This window comes from Gadus chalcogrammus, chromosome 4 (assembly GCF_026213295.1).
Source record: "Gadus chalcogrammus isolate NIFS_2021 chromosome 4, NIFS_Gcha_1.0, whole genome shotgun sequence".
In the NCBI taxonomy this organism is placed as follows: Eukaryota; Metazoa; Chordata; class Actinopteri; order Gadiformes; family Gadidae; genus Gadus; species Gadus chalcogrammus.
The window spans coordinates 13,034,685-13,054,326 of NC_079415.1; the positions used below are offsets into that span (position 1 = coordinate 13,034,685).

Below are 19,642 nucleotides of genomic sequence, written 5' to 3' on the forward strand. Positions count from 1 at the left end.
CATGCTCCCACTAGGGCAAATCATGCAAAATAACAATATTGACCATCATTGCTATGCTGATGACACGCAAATCTATGTATCGCTATCACCAAATGACTATCGGCCCATAGATCTGCTGTGCCAGTGCATTGAGCAAGTGAAGGAATGGATGTGCCGAAATTTCCTTCAACTAAATGAGGACAAAACAGAGATAATTGTATTTGGTTCTAAAACGGAAAGGCTTAAAGTAACCCAACACCTTCACTCTCTGTCCCTGAAAACCTCAATCAAAGCCAGAAATCTAGGGGTTATCATGGATTCAGATTTACATTTTGACAGTCACATCAAATCAGTTACAAAATCGGCATATTATCACCTTAAAAATGTAGCAAGACTTAGAGGGCTCATGTCCACCGAAGACTTACAAAAACTTGTACATGCCTTTATCACTAGTAAGCTTGATTACTGCAATGGTCTCCTCACAGGTCTCCCAAAACAAACTCTGAGGAAGCTTCAGCTTGTTCAGAATGCTGCTGCTAGAGTTCTAACAAAGACCAAAAAATTTGATCATATTACACCAATTCTGAAATCGTTACATTGGCTTCCTGTAGGTCAGAGAATTGATTTTAAAATCATGTTGCTAACCTATAAATCCCTACATGGTTTAGGCCCAAAATATTTAACTGATATGCTTCCACTACATCAGACTTCTAGACCACTAAGATCCTCTGAGACCAATCTGTTAATTATCCCCAGAGTAAACACAAAACATGGGAAAGCAGGATTTAGTTACTATGCAACAAATAGCTGGAATAAACTCCCAGAGGATTTAAGACTTGCCCCAACTCTGAGCACCTTTAAAACAAGACTGAAGACTTTTATGTTTGCTATAGCCTTCTGCTAAAATCTTAAATACATTGCACTTTCTAAAAAGCTTTTTAACTTTGCCTCTATTTTTTTATTTTAATACTAAAATGCCTTTTTAATTTACCCATTTCTTTGCATATGTTTTTCTTTTACTTATCTATTATTATTTTATTTTATTGTATGACAATGTTTATATGTGAAGCACTTTGAGTCTGCCTTGTGTATGAAAAGTGCTATATAAATAAAGTTGCCTTGCCTTGCCTTGCCTACATACACACATGACCTCGGTCAAATGAAGAGGGCCAAATTGGCAATGATTTCCAGTGAACCACTAGAGGGAGCCATATTACCACGTTCCTCCTCGAAATGTAGAACTCTCTAGTTTATTGTAGCTGAATTTAGTGTAGTATTCTCCCAGAACGATCACCATATTCTAGATTTACTATGAATGAAAACTTCTAATGCAAAGAATTGCAATATTCATCTTGTGATGTATCGCAATGTTCTTCTGATGTAAAGTACTACAATATTCTTTTAATGATGTATTGCAATGTTGCCAAACATCAACAGAAAACTATTTAAAAAATAACTAAAGTAAATGTATTGACTTCAATGAGAATATTAGATTGTAATTCCAAGTGTCTAGTGGTCTCCTCTTTGGTCTTATGTATATTTATTATAATTCTTATTATCATTCATCCTATCATCATCATCCTCATCATGCGTGCTGCTCCCCTCCAGAACGACTCGGGGGTGCAGTACAAGCACTGTCAGATCATGAAGACGGAGGCGGGCGAGTTCCTCCTCCAAGGGGCCTCCCGGAGCTTCGGCTCGCTGGAGGACCTCCTGCACCAGTACCAGAAGGAGGTGCTGCGCACCGAGGGCTTCACCTTCCAGTTCACCAAGTGCCTCCCCCCCACCATCAAAGGTCCGGAGATACACTCCCCCCATATCCCCTCTGTCACCCCTCCCCCTCCTCCCCCCTTTCTCCCCTCCCCCTCCTCTTCATCACCCCCTCTCCCTCTTCTGTCCTCCTCCTCTACTTCAATCCTCATCCCCCTCCCGTTCATCCCTCCTTTCCCCCCCTCTCCTACCCTCCCCTCTCCTCTCCTCCTCCCCTTCCCCCTTCACCTTCTCCTCTTCATCACTCTCCCCCCCCCCCCCCCCCCTTGCCCCCCTTCCTCTCTGCTATTTTCAAGTGGCCAGAGCTGGCATTCTATGACTCTATTTCCCACTTAGGCTAATTAACGTCCATTTTGAAATCCGTCTTAAAGCCACTTCCTCACTTTCCTCCGCAAAGTGGGCCTGTAATTGTGCGCTCATTGTTGAAATTTCTTTCCTCAGGAGATACTTGAGACATTTTGACATATGTATGTAAATGTCTGACTGCGTCATCAACGTCTACTCTACATTATGCCAAATTACACGGTTTGGTCACTTTGACGCCTCATTAAAAGAAGGACATTGCGGCTTTGTTTGAACGAAACCCTGTAGGAAATATTGACAGCGCCACTCAGCGGGTCAGAGCCCTCATGAGTCAACGAGGGTGATGGGTCATGAAGGGATGAGAAAGATGCACCAGTGTGGCCCGATTGTTAAATAAGGCTCTCATAATAATGATAATTCATATGAGTCATATCCGCCGCCAAGTTACGCTTGCGCTGATGTTACGACCCAATACTGTTAGTAGAGTTTACTATTCATCGAGCAGACACTTTAATCCAAAGTGACTGGAAGTGATTTATTTAGATGCATTTCCACAAAGCGCAGGCATGAGTTACGGGGCTCGCCTTAAGAGGCCTACAGGTAGGTTCATACCCCTGCTAGACATCCTGTATGTTGTATGACCCTCTCTCCCTCTCTCTCTCCTCTGTCTTTGGGTAGATAAGTCCAACCTGTTGGTGTGCAGGAGCCCCCAGGGGGTGGAGGTCCCTGGTGACTCCCTGGCCATCCACCAGCACCACATCAGCCAGATGGTGTTCCACAAGATACGCAAGGAAGACCTCACCCTTGTAAGAGGCTTCGCTCTGTCACCCGGCTGTGGTCGATACACACATAAAGAGATCATCATCAATGGGCCTATCAAGGGCCTTGATGTCCTCATTTGAACTCCAGGGGTGACATTGATTGACCTGTTGTTACCTTCTTTATCCTCTCGCTCTCCCTCCCCTGGTCTCTCCCTCTCTCTCTCTCTCTCTCTCTCTCTCTCTCTCTCTCTCTCTCTCTCTCTCTCTCTCTCTCTCTCTCTCTCTCTCTCTCTCTCTCTCTCTCTCTCTGTGTTAAGACATTATTTAGTAGTGTTAATGATAGAATAACAGTCAATGGATATGGGGGCTGGGGGCCAGTCATTACATAAAAGCAACCTACCAGTGAGTTGAAAGGAATAAATAAGCCAAGAAGCCACAGGAAAGCCTGTAAGACGAATAGCTCCTAATTGGATAATGACCAATTATTTACACATGCATGAAGTTAAATGAATCAACACAGGGGGTTGATTATTGTACGCTAAGAGTGTGTCACACTTCTTTCACTTTGGTGAAGAGTTGTTTGTGAACATTTTGAAGGAAGTGGATGTTAGATTTCGAAGCAGTCAGAGGCAGAGGATCAACCAGGGTTGAGGTGAGAGCAGGCCGCTGGAACGCCAGCGACCTGCAGGAGGACTGAGGAATGAGTCGGTGGAGGAGCATTGGTTATTGAGCCGGTTTGTTTCTGTGTTCTTGTGTCTTCCAGGAAAAAAGCCTGGGCCAGGGCACCTTCACCAAGATCTTCTGCGGCGTGAGGAAGGAACTGCGGGACTACGGGGAGGTCCACGAGACGGAGGTCCTCATCAAAGTCCTCGACAAGGCTCATCGCAACTACTCTGAGGTGAGGCCTGGTTCCACTGGGGGGGGGTGGGGGTCTGGTCCGCCCGTGGGTCTTGGTACTAGGAGGCCCACTAGGAGGTGCTGGACCGCTGGTCCACCCATGGGGTCCTGGTACTAGGAGGTCCACTAGGGGGTCTGGACCCCTGGTTCAACCACGGGTCCTGTCATTGCAAGACTTCCTTCCATTTCCTTTTTTTACTTTCATCAATTCATGGGTATTTTTGAAACCCAGCCAATTGGTACTGGGTTTGATCCCCAAGATCCACAGCCTACCTGTAGTCATCCTAGAGCAGGATGTCTAATCTCCTTAATGACAGGTTTCCAAATTCAGTGTTGATCACGTTGGACATGTCACATAACCCTCTGCGAACTGACACAATTACTAAAATGTCAACTACATACTAGCAAAGCTGCTGGCAGTTACCACACACTAAATAATTTTTCAATTGATCACTCATAAAGGTAGGATTTAATCCTTACCCTAACCCTAATTCTTTCTCGGTTAACCCAACAGTCGTTCTTTGAAGCTGCCAGCCTGATGAGCCAACTATCACACAAATACCTGCTCCTCAACTATGGTGTGTGTGTCTGTCGAGAAGAGAGTAAGTGTACAACACACACACACACACACACAAGCATGCACGCACGCACGCACACACACACGCACGCACGCACGCACGCACGCACGCACGCACGCACGCACGCACGCACGCACGCACGCACGCACGCACGCACGCACGCACGCACGCACGCACGCACGCACGCACGCACGCACGCACACACACACACACACACACACACACACACACACACATGTACGTACACACATTCACACACACACACACACACACACACACACACACACACACACACACACACACACATGTACGTACACACATTCACACACACACACACACACACACACACACATGTACGTACACACATTCACACACACACCTACCCATCCACCCCAACTCTGGCTTAATATAAGTTGCTTTCCAAATCCAAATCCATCCGTGGACCACATGCAGGATGCCTGCTCTAGAAAGACTGACACTCATGTCTGACGGCTTCCCTCCCTCCCTCAGACATGATGGTGCAGGAGTACAGCAAGCTGGGCTCCCTGGACACGTACCTGATGGCGAAAAAGGCGTGTGTGAACATCCCCTGGAAGCTGGAGGTGGCCAAGCAGCTGGCCTGGGTGCTGCACTTCCTGGTGAGACGTCCAAACCTCCTGCTGTCACACACACGCCACACACACACACCGCCAGCACTGGGCTCCCTTGTATTACCGTGGTACAATACACATTAGGTTTTATGGGTTAGGTTGACATCCGTAGTCGTAACCGTAATACACAACTTTCCACAATTTACAACGATTTACGAACACCGTGGAGAGGGTTTCTGCTGTCGTTCAGCTTCTGTCCTTAAAGACAGCCGTGAAATGCCATTGGGGGTCTACATCACTTCAATAATAAAAGCATTGTGCGAGTTCCCATTGAATTAAGATGGGGGATGTGCTGAGGGGCTTCCAGTGGGGGGGCCGTACACGGTGATTACAAAGTGAGCCATTTCATATCAGAACCGTCAATTAATTTTCAAGTGTCAATGACGCACATCATTGACTAAATCGGGAGAACTACAAGTGGCTTAATGCATGTAACCTATACATTATCATAACATCGTACATTATTAACTAGTATGAAACCTGTATGGTATTTTTATTAGGGCTGAAAAAGCGATTGGGATATTTAAATGCGATTAATCACATTATTCCCATAGTTATCAGAAATTAATCGCACATTTTTCCTCTGTTCAAAATGCAACGTTAAGGGCATTTCACATGTTTTTAACACTCTTATCAACATGGGAGTGGACAGAATATGCTTACTTTATGCAAATCGGTGTATCGTTTTTATTGGGAATCAAGTAAGAACAAAGACACTATGTAGTGTGTCCGGGCCCGGGGCCCCGAGGGCTCTTAAAAGGGGCTTAGACACCTTCAGTTTTATTTTCTGCCCCCTCTGTCTAAGCTTTGTGCACCCATAGAAAAATAGCAGCCCTCAGTGAATGACTCAACACACCATTCCATCATGTTTATATCATGCTTGTGATATAAAACATGATAAACACACTTGCTTAGCCTTAGCCTACATTTTCCAAAAACACAGGCTGAGCAGATAAACCATAAGCATAAAATTACTAACTGATCAATTAAAAGAGCAAAAGCAAGAAAGTATTCAGACCTCATCGGCGTCAGGCCTAGGATGCTCGGTGGCAGCTGTAGTAAATCAATCCCTTACCATGAGAGGCAAATATGTGTTATTTAATGAATTACACCCAACACTGATTGACGTTCAGGGGTAGTGGAAGTCCTTTGTGAGGGCTTCATGAATAGCATCATAAGATTTCTCACTCAGATTTGCAGTTTATTTGTTTTGTTTTTGTTTTTATCTCCCACGTTTAATGTAACATTACATAAGTGCATAATAGAAAGTGGGACGGAGAGATTTAAAATATATTTATCTTTTGTGGAATGACACATATGTCATACGCATGCTTTCCTGCAGGGGGTGCTGCCTCACCATCAGCACTCCCACTTCTGGGAGTGCTGTGGGTTCGCCCCCCCCCCCCCCCCCCCCCAAAAAAATGTCCGCTTTTCAAAAGTGTCTTGCCATGCGCTTTAACCAATATTTACATTCAAGAGACCCCAGTTTGCTAGGTAAAAACATCATAGTTGGCATTCGAAAAAGGTGCTGCAATGAAATCTTTTTTTTTTGACGTCTGGCGGATAAATATCATAGATTTTTACAAGTTGTTTTATTAAATTGGGCTTAATGGTTCCTTCATTCTAAAATAACTATGCGGATATGTTTTGGTCTTGTACAACACTCATGTAGTACTTGACTCATGTCTCTGTGGCGCAATTGGTTAGCGCGTTCGACTGTTAATCGAAAGGTTGGTGGTTCAAGCCCACCCAGGGACGGTCTAAGATTTTTTTTTACAGTGTGAAAATGTATTTAACAGTCCAAACCTTTGACAATCCGTGTATGGTTCGTTCTTTGAATATTCCGATTTAAAACAAAATCAGAAAAAACAAATAACAGAGTCGTTTTTTGGTTTTTCTGATTTGGTTTTCAAACGGAAAAAGGGCAAAAGGAATAAATAAATAAACGGCATTTTTCAGTTTTTTAAATCAAAACGGTAATACTGAATAATCCAGTTGCTTGTTTTGTTTGTGTGATATTTAGATAAAACCACAATGAATGCCGGGAAAAGGGCACGTGGTTTTAAAAAAATACATATAAAGACGTTTCAAACTTTGCATTGAGTCTCGCATTCTACAATGGCCAGCTTTATTGTTTTCCGTGGGAGCCGGCGACTTGTCTGCGAGTGGACGATATGACCGTGGAGAAGACCGCCATGATATTCCAGGTGGCTGTTTACTAAGAAACCTAGCAGGTCATAAAACATTAAAATACATCTAAATGACAAGTAGCCTACATATTGTACAATAGGCTACATAGGAGAAGAAACCAACTAGATTTCTTCTTCGAAGGTTGTGCTCCACACAGAACCTCCTCACCGTCATAACGGAGCACTTCGGTGCACCAGATTGCTTTGGAGCGGTACTGATCTCGTCGTGTGTCTTTCCATTGTCAAATAGTTCACGAATAAAATCCCCATATGGTTCAAGTGCGGTCATAACTAAGGCTAAATATAATTGGACAGTCTATTGCTGGTTTAGGTAGGCTCTTTTTTCTTCGCTCGCTGCGTTCTGCCTTCTGGTGTAGCCTACAAATGTAGGCCCCCTATCTATTTTTGTTTTTCTGTTTCGGGTTTAAAAAACCAACAAACAAAACACAAACACAAATGAAATGCCGTTTATTTGTTTATTCCTTTTGCCCTTTTTCCGTTTCATAACCAAATCAGAAAAACCAACAAACGACTCTGTTATTTGGTTTTTCTGATTTCGTTTTAAATCGGAATATTCAAAGAACGAACCATACACGGATTTTTGACCTATAACATGTGAAGTATATAGTATTTTGAAGTGGTGGATTTATATCATCGATTTTTGCCAGTTGTTCTATTAAATTGGGCGTAATGGTTTCCTCATTCTAAAATCACTATGTGGATATGTTTTGGTCTTATACAACACTCATGTTGTACTTGTCTCATGTCTCTGTGGCGCAATTGGTTAGCGCGTTCGACTGTTAATCGAAAGGTTGGTGGTTCAAGCCCACCCAGGGACGGTCTACATTTTTTTTATTGTGTGAAAATGTATTTAACAGTCCAAACCTTTGTCCTATAAAATGTGAAAAAATGTGTTCCAAAGAGTAGATTTGATAGAACTGCTGTCCTTTCCCTTCCTAACATCTTACAGTTGACCCCTTAACTACTGAATGTCTGAGAGAAGAGCTAGCTGGCTTATGAGCTGTCTAGGAATTTGATATATTTAGGAGCATAGATATGTTCCATTTCACCTTGTCTTAAGATCATATAATGAAAATAATTTCTTTCTCAAAAGCCATATTTCTCTATCTTTATACATCTATCTTTAAGGGGGCCACAGGGGGCATGCAAGCTTCATCTTAAGGTTAGCCCCCAGGGCCTCATGTCCCCTTTTCAGAACCCCCAATGATCACAAAGTGTCTTTCCATCTGTTTTAACAAATAGTAATGTTTAATCGATTGCAAGGGAAATCATAATCAGGCCCTCGAAAAGGTGCTGCAATAAATTATATTTTGAGGTAATTTTTGCAGATTGTTCGTTCAATTGGGCATAATAGTGCCCTCATTCCCTAATCCCTATATAGTGTGGGGAAAACTATACATACACTGAGACCTGGAAAAGATTTGATAGGTGTTGATTCTGGGGGCCCTTAGGGGGAGGGGGGCCCTCGATTTTTTTTTGTCAAATGCTGCAAGTTGATGCCAGCCCGGCTAGCTCAGTCGGTAGAGCATGAGACTCTTAATCTCAGGGTCGTGGGTTCGAGCCCCACGTTGGGCGCTATACTATTTTAACCTAGACCTTCTGGTGGAATGTTTACAAGAAGTAAATAAGTAATAAATAAGTAATCAATGTTTACAAGAAGTAAACATTCCACTGTTTACTTCTTGTAAAGTATTCCTGCTTGGTTCTGTTCGATTATAGATCCACATTAAATTACATATTGTCAGCAGGTTGTGGCTTCAAGGTCAATGTACGGTATTGATATTCTTCACATACTTTAGTGGGAACCAGCTTGAGGATATTTAAACGGAATGGTGTTACACGATACTGTTACTCCTCATAAAGTGTGACACCAGGGGTCGCTGTTGCATATTTTCTGCAACGTGCACGAAGGTAAATCATAGAAGGCCATGAAATGAACGTGCTAAAACCATAGACTGCGATCACCACTAATTGGGTGTCAAGCAACTATGTTGCGAGACAAGCTATTGTTATTGTATGAATTCCTATTATTTAACATTGTATTGCTACGCTCAGTCGGGATTGGATAATTTGTTTTGTTACATCGGGCGATAGCCCAGTGAGTGGCTGAATCAAAGCGGTTGATTAGCCTTTTTGGTGGCATCACGGGTCTTACATGTTGCAGAGCTGTAGTCAATATGACCTTTGTCGAGTCCACCAGGGCTTGTCGAGTCCGAGCCGAAAAAGGTTAGAGTCCAAGCCAAGACTGAGTCCGGACCGAGACAGAAAAAGACAGAGAGCACTTACTTACCTGTTTATAATTTTTGTGTGATGCATCTGATTTTGACAGAAAATCATTCATAAGTTAAAAAAAGGCCAGTACTTCTGTTATTGTGTCAAAATTCTGTTTTATAGTTGGCTCCATAGTTGTACCGTTTCTGATATATGAGCGAATCAAACACTCATCCAGCTTTCCATTCACTGTGCGATCTAACAGGAGAACAAGAACCTGATACACGGGAACGTGTGTGCCAAGAACGTGCTGCTTATCCGCGAGGGGGACTGCAAGACGGGCAGCCTGCCCTTCATCAAGCTGAGTGACCCCGGGATCAGCATCACCGTGCTGCCCAGAGACGGTGAGGGGCTCTGGGGCTTTTTATGTTCGTTACGGTGGAGCTCAGAATCCAGTGTCCGGAGAAACCCAAACCAATCAACGTCAAGATACACAGAAGTCAGCTGATCGAATGAGGGGAGGCCATTGGGTTGATGGCGTCCAGATGTGTGTGCTTATCAGATCATCAAGAACAAAGAGTATGTTAGTGTGAAGGTAGTCTCACAAATATGATTCTAGATTCATAATTGAAAGCCTGAGGTGGACCAGCTCAACTTTGGGTGGCCGGCTGTTCACTTTGTTTTATGTCATTACTTTCTTCCCGCCCATTCATCTAGCTGGAGACAGGGATCTATAATCCTGTGTTTGGCCTATGACTAAGATAAACTCAGCCAGCTCTAGTTCACTTTTCGAGGCAAAACTGACGTTCTTAGAAAAAGTGTCTCTAATGGTTTCAAACCAACAGTGTGTAGCCGTTGAAGATATCCATCTAAGTTTTAAATGTATTATTTTAACCCTCATTCTTGCAATTTCTGGATAGAATTGTATCTACACTTATTGTTAAAGCTAAATACTTTTTATTAAATGTAATTCTCCCTCCCCTCCTCTCCTCCCCAGTCTTGATGGAGCGTATCCCCTGGGTGCCCCCCGAGTGCATCGAGAACGCACGCAACCTGAGCCAGGCGGCCGACAAGTGGAGCTTCGGGACCACCCTGTGGGAGATCTGCAACCAGGGGGAGAAGCCGCTGGGTAACATGGACATCTCCAAGGTGGGAGGAGCCCCCCTCGTCATAGGGTCCGGGGACATATGCATATATATATATATATGCATATATTTATATATTATCTGCAGAGGGAAACAAAACGTGAACTCTGAGATCAGGACAGTCTCACAACGTTAGGCGTATCGTATAGATAGCAATTGACTAGACCTACTTCAGAAAATCCAACTGTGAGTTATGATTATTATATCCGTGTGTTTCCACCAGTCGCACAGCTTTTTACTTTGTGTTCCTACCTTTTTAAACGTTCTAGTCTACACAGACAAAAGGGAAATCCCAGACTCTGTTTCTCGATTTACTTCTAAAAATCGTCGTCGGTGAATCCAAAGCAAGTGATCTTACTGGTGGATTTTGGTGCTCCCATTCAACAACCTGGCAACCGGCGGTCCGGTGCTGCAGAAGAACCTGTTCTACGAGGACAAGCACCAGCTGGCCGTCCCCAAGTGGACCGAGCTGGCCAACCTCATCAACAGCTGCATGGACTACGAGCCGTCGCACCGGCCCTCCTTCAGGGCCATCATCAGAGACCTCAACAGCCTGTTCACACCAGGTCAGAGCAGAGAACGCGCAGGCACATGCATCTGCACGCACACACACAAACACGCACACACACACATACACACACACACGCACACACACACACACAAACACACACACACAAACCCCACATACACAAACGCAAGCACACAAATACACACACACACACACACACACACACACACGAGAACACTAACAAATGCACACACAAGCACACACACACACACACACACACACACACACAAGCACCCACATGCAAACACACACACACACACACACACACACACACACACACACACACACAGACACACACACACACACACACACACACACACACACACACACACACACACACACACACACACACACACACACACACACACACACACACACACACACACACACTCCATTTGATCCTTTTCTAACAGCAGCTCAAGCTAAACGCCTCACGGCTCTGATGATGTGATGCTAACGTACGAGCCGCTCCCTGCTCAGACTACGAGCTGCTGGTGGAGAGCGACATGCTGCCCAACCCGACCAGGGGCTTTGGCCTCTCCCTGACCCTGGACCACAGGGAGCCCACCCAGTTCATGGAGCGCCACCTCATCTACATCCAGCAGCTGGGCAAGGTGAGGCTCCACAACCCCTAGTACAGACACACCAACACAGACGGTCAACAAGGTGAGGCTCCACAACCCCTAGTACAGACACACCAACACAGACGGTCAACAAGGTGAGGCTCCACAACCCCTAGTGCAGACACACCAACACAGACGGTCAACAAGGTCACAGAACAAATGAGGCATGAAACCATTAAGAGGCAAGGCCTATCGAGTACTGGGGGGAGTTCCAAAGGACTTCTAGGGCTCCATTCCAATATTGGGTTCACAAGAGATTAATTCATATTTGTGCATGCCGTATGAGCGCTCATATTATAACATCATCATTATATGTCCTCTCTGAAGGGTTTTGCTCCCATACGCATATATGCCTCGCTACGCAAACATTAATGTACCTCTCCCTCTCTCTCTCCCCCCCCCCTCAGGGTAACTTTGGCAGTGTGGAGCTGTGCCGGTACGACCCCCTGCTGGACAACACGGGGGAGGTGGTGGCGGTGAAGAAGCTGCAGCACAGCACCGCCGAGCACCTGCGCGACTTTGAGCGGGAGATCGAGATCCTCAAGTCTCTGCAGCACGATAACATCGTCAAGTACAAGGGCGTGTGCTACAGCGCCGGTACGGACCGGCCCACTGGGACGGGCAGCAACCGCATTTGGGTTCTGTCATTGTGTTTATCCTACCACTGCTAGGGTCGTCTCGGTTCGATCATACCTCTTTTTTTTGTTTGTTGTATGGATAATTGCGTTTGTTGTGATATTCGGCGAAGGGGGAGAGTTTGCGATTGATCAAGGGAAATTAATTATATCATATATCATATCATATCATATCATTTTTTATTAATATTTATATATCTAGAAAGTATTTCAAAATATAGAAAATAAGTTAAGACCTTTTGTGACACCATCGTCAACATTGTCAGCGCGTTCACCGCGCTGACCCCCCCCGGTTTAATCCACCAGCTCCAACCTCTGCTCTGTGATTGGTCCATTCGCAGGACGGAGGAACCTGAGGCTGATCATGGAGTACCTGCCCTACGGGAGCCTTAGGGACTACCTGGTCAAGTACAGGGAGCGCTTCGACTCCCAGAAGCTGCTGCACTACGCATCCCAGATCTGCAAGGTACAGAGGCCTGGTTCATCCTACACACGTCTATAAGGGTGTCTATGAGATTCCCTCTGCGGAAAGAAAGAGTCTCCTTAATGGCTGAACAGTAAATCAGCAATACCTCAATTAATCGGTGTGTGTGTGTCTGGGCTTCTGTCTTTGCATCTGTTTGTCTGTCTTTGTGTGTGTGTCTGTCTGTCGTTCTGTGCATCGGTCTCTCTGCATATCTCGGTCTGTCTGTGCGTCTGTCTGTCTGTGTATGTGTGTGTCTCTGTCTTCTGGTCTGTTTTTCTGTGTCTGTCTGTCTGTCTGCAGGGCATGGACTACCTGGCCACGAAGCGCTACATCCACCGGGACCTCGCCACCAGGAACATCCTGGTGGAGAGCGAGATGCGCGTGAAGATCGGAGACTTCGGGCTGACCAAGGTCCTGCCCCAGGGGAAGGAGTACTACACCGTCACCGACCCTGGGGAGAGCCCCATCTTCTGGTCAGAGCCACGGCCCACCTCTGCTTAGGATATGCAGTTTGTGTGTGTGTGTGTGTGTATATATATATATATATACACACACACACATACACACACACACACACACATATACACACACACATGAACCCTTCTAGCTGCCCAGCACATCAGGGTTTATAAGACACTGCTACACACGATTGGATCTATCCACCTGATCACACAGGGAGGAGAATGCTGAAAAGCCTTCTAGAAACGCATCAACTGATCTCTTCTCCTGTGTTTCCTGCAGGTACGCCATAGAGTCCCTGACCCACAGCAAGTTCTCGGTGGCGTCAGACGTGTGGAGCTTCGGCGTGGTGCTCTACGAGCTCTTCACGTACAGCGAGAAGAAGTGCAGCCCCCCCACGGTACGGCCGCTGACCTTAATGAACTTAATGAGCTAAATCAATTAAATGCACGATGCACTGAAGGCAAGTACTGGCTTGGGCGTTCAACTCCCAGCCGAAAGACTGGGTTGAATCCCCAGGGTCCACCACCACCTTTAGGAATCCTCAAGCCTTAACCCCCCCCCCCCACCTGGTCTTTAATGTTTCTGAATATACTGTAAGAGAACAGATAGTTTGACACATGGTGTTCATTTCTTTTTGCCATCAGGTTTTGATGGACGAGATGGGCAATGACAAGCAGGGCCAGATGATAGTGTACCACCTCATTGACCTGCTCCAGAAACAAGGATACCGCTTACCAGCGCCTGACAACTGCCCCAGCGAGGTAACTCACCACAGCGACCTGATCTTACCCTAAGCCAACCATACCGTTACACTTAGCTCACCTAACCCGACCCTTTCACTTACGTTACCCAAACCCTTACACTAACCTAGCCATCCCTAGCCTTACACTATAGATCCCCTTTCCCTAACCTAACATCCGTCCCAACAGATTCAGAAGATTATGGCGGACTGTTGGCATGGCGACCCGGCCCTGAGGCCCACCTTCAGGGAGCTGGCGCACAGCGTGGGCGTGATCCGGGACAGCCAGGTGGGGTGAGGTTCAACCTCCGCCCCTCCCCTCGGGCCATCCACCCCTCTCCCTCTCTCGCTCATCAGACTTCAGGAAGTGAAGAGTTCTGAGCCAAATCATGAAAATCCAAACCTCGTTCTGATTCCACGTTCCACAAGCCTCAAAGGACCCGTCTGGGGGATGCAGCTACATACAGCCGCCCGTCCTGGTCTCGCTCAAACCTCCATGACCACGGTCACTGGCCCCAATGACCCTGTCAGACCACCTCTGCCGAACAGCATTCAGCAGATACCTCAGTACCTCAACCACATTTGTCTTGACGTTGATTACAGAGTGTTACATTTGATGAATTCTCATACCAAATCAAGTCTTTCTCTCTATGTTTTGAAGTGATGCTTGAGCAGGGCAGTTCTTTTTATATTTTGTAGCATTTAGGTTGTTCACGTCGACTGAAACTTGACAATGGCAAGTCAAATGTGAGTTGAAGTGTTTTTTCAGTGTTCCTTTGATACAATGGCCCTGTTCCCTATTATATGTATATGACTAGTAGCCAGACGGGACTGCCTGGATACGAATCGACTACAGCAGTAGACACCCGGCACCAGAAGTCGAACCTATTACCTAAACAGCCATGCTACATACCTTGACGTTAACCTAATATGGACCTCCTCTTCCTCTTGTCGCCCTTCTTATGGACTTGTCTGTTTCTGTGAAGCATTGGAAGACACAGGTGAGGAGAAAGAGAGAAGAGGAGATTAAGGCAGAGGACCAAGACTGGGGGGTCAGACCCTGAGCACGGATAGGGGACCACGGACCATGTCAAGGGGGTCCTTAATGCCGCGTTTCCACTGCAGGGTGCGGAACGGATCGGATCGCAAAGGTGCGGTAGGGAGGGGGCGGTATAGCCCAGCTCAGTTCCGAGGTCGCGTTTCCACTGCCGACAGTACCCTTTGTGGTAGGCTGTATGTTGATCGCCGCCGCAGCTACGTAAGCATCGTAAACAACGTCTTCCTCCCCAAGAATGCTGACGAACGTCTCCACCTCCTTGTTCGCCCAAGCAAGCGTTTTACGCGACATGTTAATTGTAAAGAATAATACCTCGAGGCTACTGTTTGTTTGTTTTTATCCCCGCGTCACCCAGAAGTGATGATTCTGTCGACCAATCAACGGAGGGGGTGTGTAGCTAGAATTTCCCGGGACCCTTTCAGGCGTCTCGTCTCGTTTTCAGTACCCCAACGGAGGAGTCCTGAAAACGAGGCCAAAACGGGTACGGCTAAGTCCCGGTAACGCCCACTTTTGGCGGTGGAAACGCGACCCAATCCGCACCTTTGCGATCCGATCCGTTCCGCACCCTGCAGTGGAAACGCGCCATAAGGAAAGCTTTGTGTTGAGTCACTGGTGCCCTGGGAAAAGGGAATTTCATGATATCTGCAATGAAAGGATTCAAGTGTTCCATGTACCAAGCCAGAACAGGCGTTTATTATGCAAATTCAGTATGAATGGATTTTTCTATTGTGAATATTGATCAGATCATATTTCAGAATTCGATTATATTTCATAAATATTGTGATTATTCTGTGCGACACACAGAACAAGCTAGTTTACCATTTAAAAAGTGAAGCACGACTCCGATGAAAAATTATGTAATGTGGTAGAAGTGACCTCGAATTAATCTCGACTTAAAAAGGTGTACCAGTATTCAGCCAGAAAGCATTTTATAAATGTTGACAGTGGGCCGACTAATCCAAGCAGTGTTTGTTGGTCATGCAGACTGATGTCTACCTGGCACGACAAGCAGCACAGTATTTGGCAACATCAGTCTCTTGGGATGTTTGCCTGTTTTTAAATGCAGCACAGTATTAAGCAAGACAAGTCTCTTGGGAAGTTGGCCTGCCTTTACGTGTAGCACAGTATTAAGCAACCTCAGCAGTTTGCAGAATTATAACATCAGTCTGACTGATGAATGTGTATTATATACCGTAATTAAGATTTGTTTTGTTGCTTAGCTAATGGTGGGCTCAAAAAGGTCAAAGGTGAAGAGACAGAAGTCTAAACAGCAGTGAGTAGTAATACATGTCCTAATGCATTGGAAAATATTGAAAATATTATATTGTCTTTGTAAGCCTCAAAGAATTTTGCAATGCCGGCAGTATTTTTATGTTGTGAATCGAAAAGCGATGGTATCTTTTTCTAAGGTTTTAATATCATTATTTCATGGAAATGTTATAAAAAGATTGTGGAATGTTTATTAATTATTTTATCAATCCTTTGTCATCTCGTGCAAAATCAACGTATGATATCGATGTGGAATTTATTCCACAAGAGATTATGGTAACAGCTTCTAAAATAAAGAGCTATAGCTTTAGCTATATAGCGAGCATTACCAAGCATTGAGTCATGTCAACATGCTGAATGTGAATGAATGCTAAGCGGTTGTTTACAAGGCTCACACTGTCAAAGGATTACATTTGCCCTCCAGCTTTGTTCCAATAGCATAGTAGGAAGCCTATTGGCCTAATAGTATTGGGACTATTAGGTATAGGCCATTGTTGATGTTCTTTTCAGTGTTGCTGCATGTGTGCTGTTATATTGGTTGATTTGTGTAGCAAATGAACATTGCAAAGGTGCTCCGCTGCCAGGAGAACTACCTGAGTGTGTGTGTTGTTGGCTGGTTTAACCTGTGCACACTGATTACTCTATGTGCAACAGGTGTGCAGCCTCACCCAGCCCCAGAGTCCAATCAGACTCAGCCAGGAGTACCTCCACACACACTCCCACAGTTTGAATGGTGGCAATGTTATGATTGTATTATAATGTTCTCTTTTGATGTCGATGACATGTTCCTTTTTTTACATTTTTTGAGACAAACAACGAACAATTCTCCCTGAAATTAAAGTTTGGGATGATTTTGATTTTTTTTATTATTTCTTAAATGGCAAACCTTAGCCATTTTTTGTGTAGGCCTAATATTTGAAGATCATTAAAATTATTAACTATGTTTTCCCTGACGTGTCTGATCTGTGGAGACCAGGGGCCCACACGGACCAGAGCTCTGGGGCCCATGACGTACAGTCCCTGACTGTAGGCTATGTAGGCATATGTCAATGTGTTCTGGATTAATTCACAACTTAATGTTCATGCCGGGAGGATGCATACGGTATTGCCAACGTGTTTATAGCTCTCGTTTACTCACTGCGGGGTGAGATGAAGATGTCTGTGTGGTAAAGGTTTTCAATAACATTCCCGTCCGAAAATAACACAAAAAATTGTGGGGTGGCGCACTGATGATCAAATTTAATCGGATTCTTACGATATGAATACACACAATGTCCAAATGCTCATACTTTTCCAGAGTCGTTGATTTGTTTAGCAATATTTTTATTCAATATTTGTACCGTTGCAGGTAATTCGTTGAACACACCAGTAAAACTATGGGTGGACTGTAAATCATAAACAACTTCATATCAGAAAATATATGCCTACGATTCTCCAATAAATCAATAGTAGCTATCGGTAACTCATCATCATATTGCAACAGTAAGGACAAATTAAAATATAATTCCGTTTATCTAGACAATTAGCCTACACGGGCTTCTTTTCCTTTGGTCCCCCAATGCATGAGCTTTTGAATTGTTGTATATAACACGGTCATTGAAACACAGTAATCGAGGAGAGTTGCACATTGACTCAAAGGACAATGTCCTGCTTCATCCCAACACCCTCCGTTCCTCCCCAAGCCTCTCCCTCCCCCTCTCCGTCCCCCTCCCCGTCTGCCTCCCCGTCCCGCTCCCCGTCCCATCCTCAGCACAGGTGTCCTATGTCGTTCTTGGTGCAGCCCAGGTTGCAGCACATCCCGGCAACGCCAAGAGAAAAGTTCCTCTTTCTCCTCGATGAGGAGGAGGCTTGCGGCCACTCGACGCTCGATTGTTTTCCCTGCTGCTCTGACGTCATGGACAGGTGAAAATCCCCCAGAGTGTCCTGCGCGCGCACCGGGCCCCCGGCGTCCCGCCCGAACGCAGCCAGCAGGTCGGCCAACGTGTCGCTGAAGCTGGGGGGTGGGTGGGGGTACGGGACGACCTCTATTACTTTAGCGTAATTGTTCTGCCAGCTTGGTTGGTTGGCTTCTTCTTGTGGGACGTCACTGTAGTAGTTCCTATGGAAGGGGTCTGTTTGGGGGGGGGGGGGAGAGAGAGAGAGAGAGAGAGAGAGAGAGAGAGAGAGAGAGAGAGAGAGAGAGAGAGAGAGAGAGAGAGAGAGAGAGAGAGAGAGAGAGAGGGGGCTTTTAAATACAGACCCAAACTACAACGGAGCTGTCCATAGTCCTGGAAAAAATAAAAAGGTTCTGGCCAAAATGCAGTCGGCATCTCCATTTCGGTGAATTAACTTCTACCGTATCTTCTAGGCCTATTCCTCATAAAAGTCTTTGCGTTTCAGACAAATCGCAAACAAGTTAGATCAAAAAAACATAGCCTACAAATAACGGCAATTACGTTTCTGAACACAGAGGTTACAAAATAAAAAGCATTAAACCTTAATAAAGGAGAACTCACCCAAGTGGTCGTCTAAGGAGCGCTTCCAGCGGGAGCCGCCGCATGTGAATATGACGGCTCTGATGAACTCCCTCCCGCAGAGCTTCACCCCGTAGTCCCGGGGGACCAGCAGCCCGTTCGCCGCCCCGCTGCACACACACACCAGCACCAGCACCGCCGCCACGGCCACTCTCAGAAGCATCCTCTTCTTCCTCAACTTTTTTCAGCGTAATATGCTCGACGTGAGACTTTCCTGCTTCTCCCCAACACGAACGGATAACAAAGTCGTACTATGAGCGCCTTTTCTCTTTTCTCTCGCGGTAACAATGGTAATTCTTTTTGAACTGAAGAAGAAATCTTGTTGGTTTCAGTGAGTTTGCGTCAACTCGCAGCGGTGTCGGGCACTGAACTAGTGAGTCTTCTGCCAGTGGTCTAATAGGAGACTTTGGTTTTCTCTTCTTGCGTCCTTCTGGGGAATGAGCCCTTATATAGCCACCCCAACTAGCCATCAATGAGTCATGGTCTCCTCATCTGCCTAAGCCCCCAACCTTACACACACACACACACACACACACACACACACACACACACACACACACACACACACACACACACACACACACACACACACACACACACACACACACACACACACACACACACACACACACACACACATACGCGGGCACACACACACACAGGTACACCTGCAGCTTGCCATGATAATTACCCTCACAAACACAGATAAGACCACAACACACTCAATCAAACTTTCAATGGATCAATGGACAATTTTAAGTCTCCATATGTAGCAGGCGGTCCCCTGGTCATGGATATTGGACGAC

The 19,642-nt window shown here is 45.5% G+C and overlaps 2 protein-coding genes and 3 non-coding genes across 5 annotated transcripts in view; 4 read left to right on the forward strand and 1 right to left on the reverse strand.

Moving 5' to 3' along the window:
• jak2a (Janus kinase 2a) overlaps window positions 1-17,975 on the forward strand; it is a 36,167-nt gene extending 18,192 nt beyond the window's left edge. Inside the window, exons 10-24 of the mRNA XM_056587846.1 lie at window positions 1,588-1,774; window positions 2,731-2,858; window positions 3,577-3,711; window positions 4,225-4,312; window positions 4,799-4,926; window positions 9,625-9,763; window positions 10,357-10,508; window positions 10,920-11,070; window positions 11,553-11,686; window positions 12,103-12,292; window positions 12,672-12,796; window positions 13,097-13,269; window positions 13,538-13,655; window positions 13,903-14,019; window positions 14,188-17,975. Of these exons, the coding sequence (XP_056443821.1) occupies window positions 1,588-1,774; window positions 2,731-2,858; window positions 3,577-3,711; window positions 4,225-4,312; window positions 4,799-4,926; window positions 9,625-9,763; window positions 10,357-10,508; window positions 10,920-11,070; window positions 11,553-11,686; window positions 12,103-12,292; window positions 12,672-12,796; window positions 13,097-13,269; window positions 13,538-13,655; window positions 13,903-14,019; window positions 14,188-14,295 (2,073 nt within the window). The 3' untranslated portion in view covers window positions 14,296-17,975. The remainder of the gene's footprint in view (window positions 1-1,587; window positions 1,775-2,730; window positions 2,859-3,576; window positions 3,712-4,224; window positions 4,313-4,798; window positions 4,927-9,624; window positions 9,764-10,356; window positions 10,509-10,919; window positions 11,071-11,552; window positions 11,687-12,102; window positions 12,293-12,671; window positions 12,797-13,096; window positions 13,270-13,537; window positions 13,656-13,902; window positions 14,020-14,187) is intronic.
• Window positions 6,623-6,696, forward strand: trnan-guu (transfer RNA asparagine (anticodon GUU)). Its single transcript has one exon. It is a non-coding gene; the product is annotated as a tRNA-Asn (tRNA).
• trnan-guu (transfer RNA asparagine (anticodon GUU)) lies at window positions 7,893-7,966 on the forward strand. The gene has a single exon. It is a non-coding gene; the product is annotated as a tRNA-Asn (tRNA).
• trnak-cuu (transfer RNA lysine (anticodon CUU)) lies at window positions 8,651-8,723 on the forward strand. The gene has a single exon. It is a non-coding gene; the product is annotated as a tRNA-Lys (tRNA).
• A 94-nt stretch (window positions 17,976-18,069) lies between the features above and the next one.
• On the reverse strand, window positions 18,070-18,999 carry rln1 (relaxin 1). Its single transcript, XM_056587836.1, has 3 exons — window positions 18,819-18,999; window positions 18,759-18,762; window positions 18,070-18,316 (listed from the first exon to the last, which is right to left on the reverse strand). Exons 1-3 carry the CDS (start codon window positions 18,997-18,999, stop codon window positions 18,070-18,072), a joined length of 432 nt encoding a protein of 143 aa, XP_056443811.1.
• Between the last annotated feature and the right edge of the window lie 643 nt (window positions 19,000-19,642).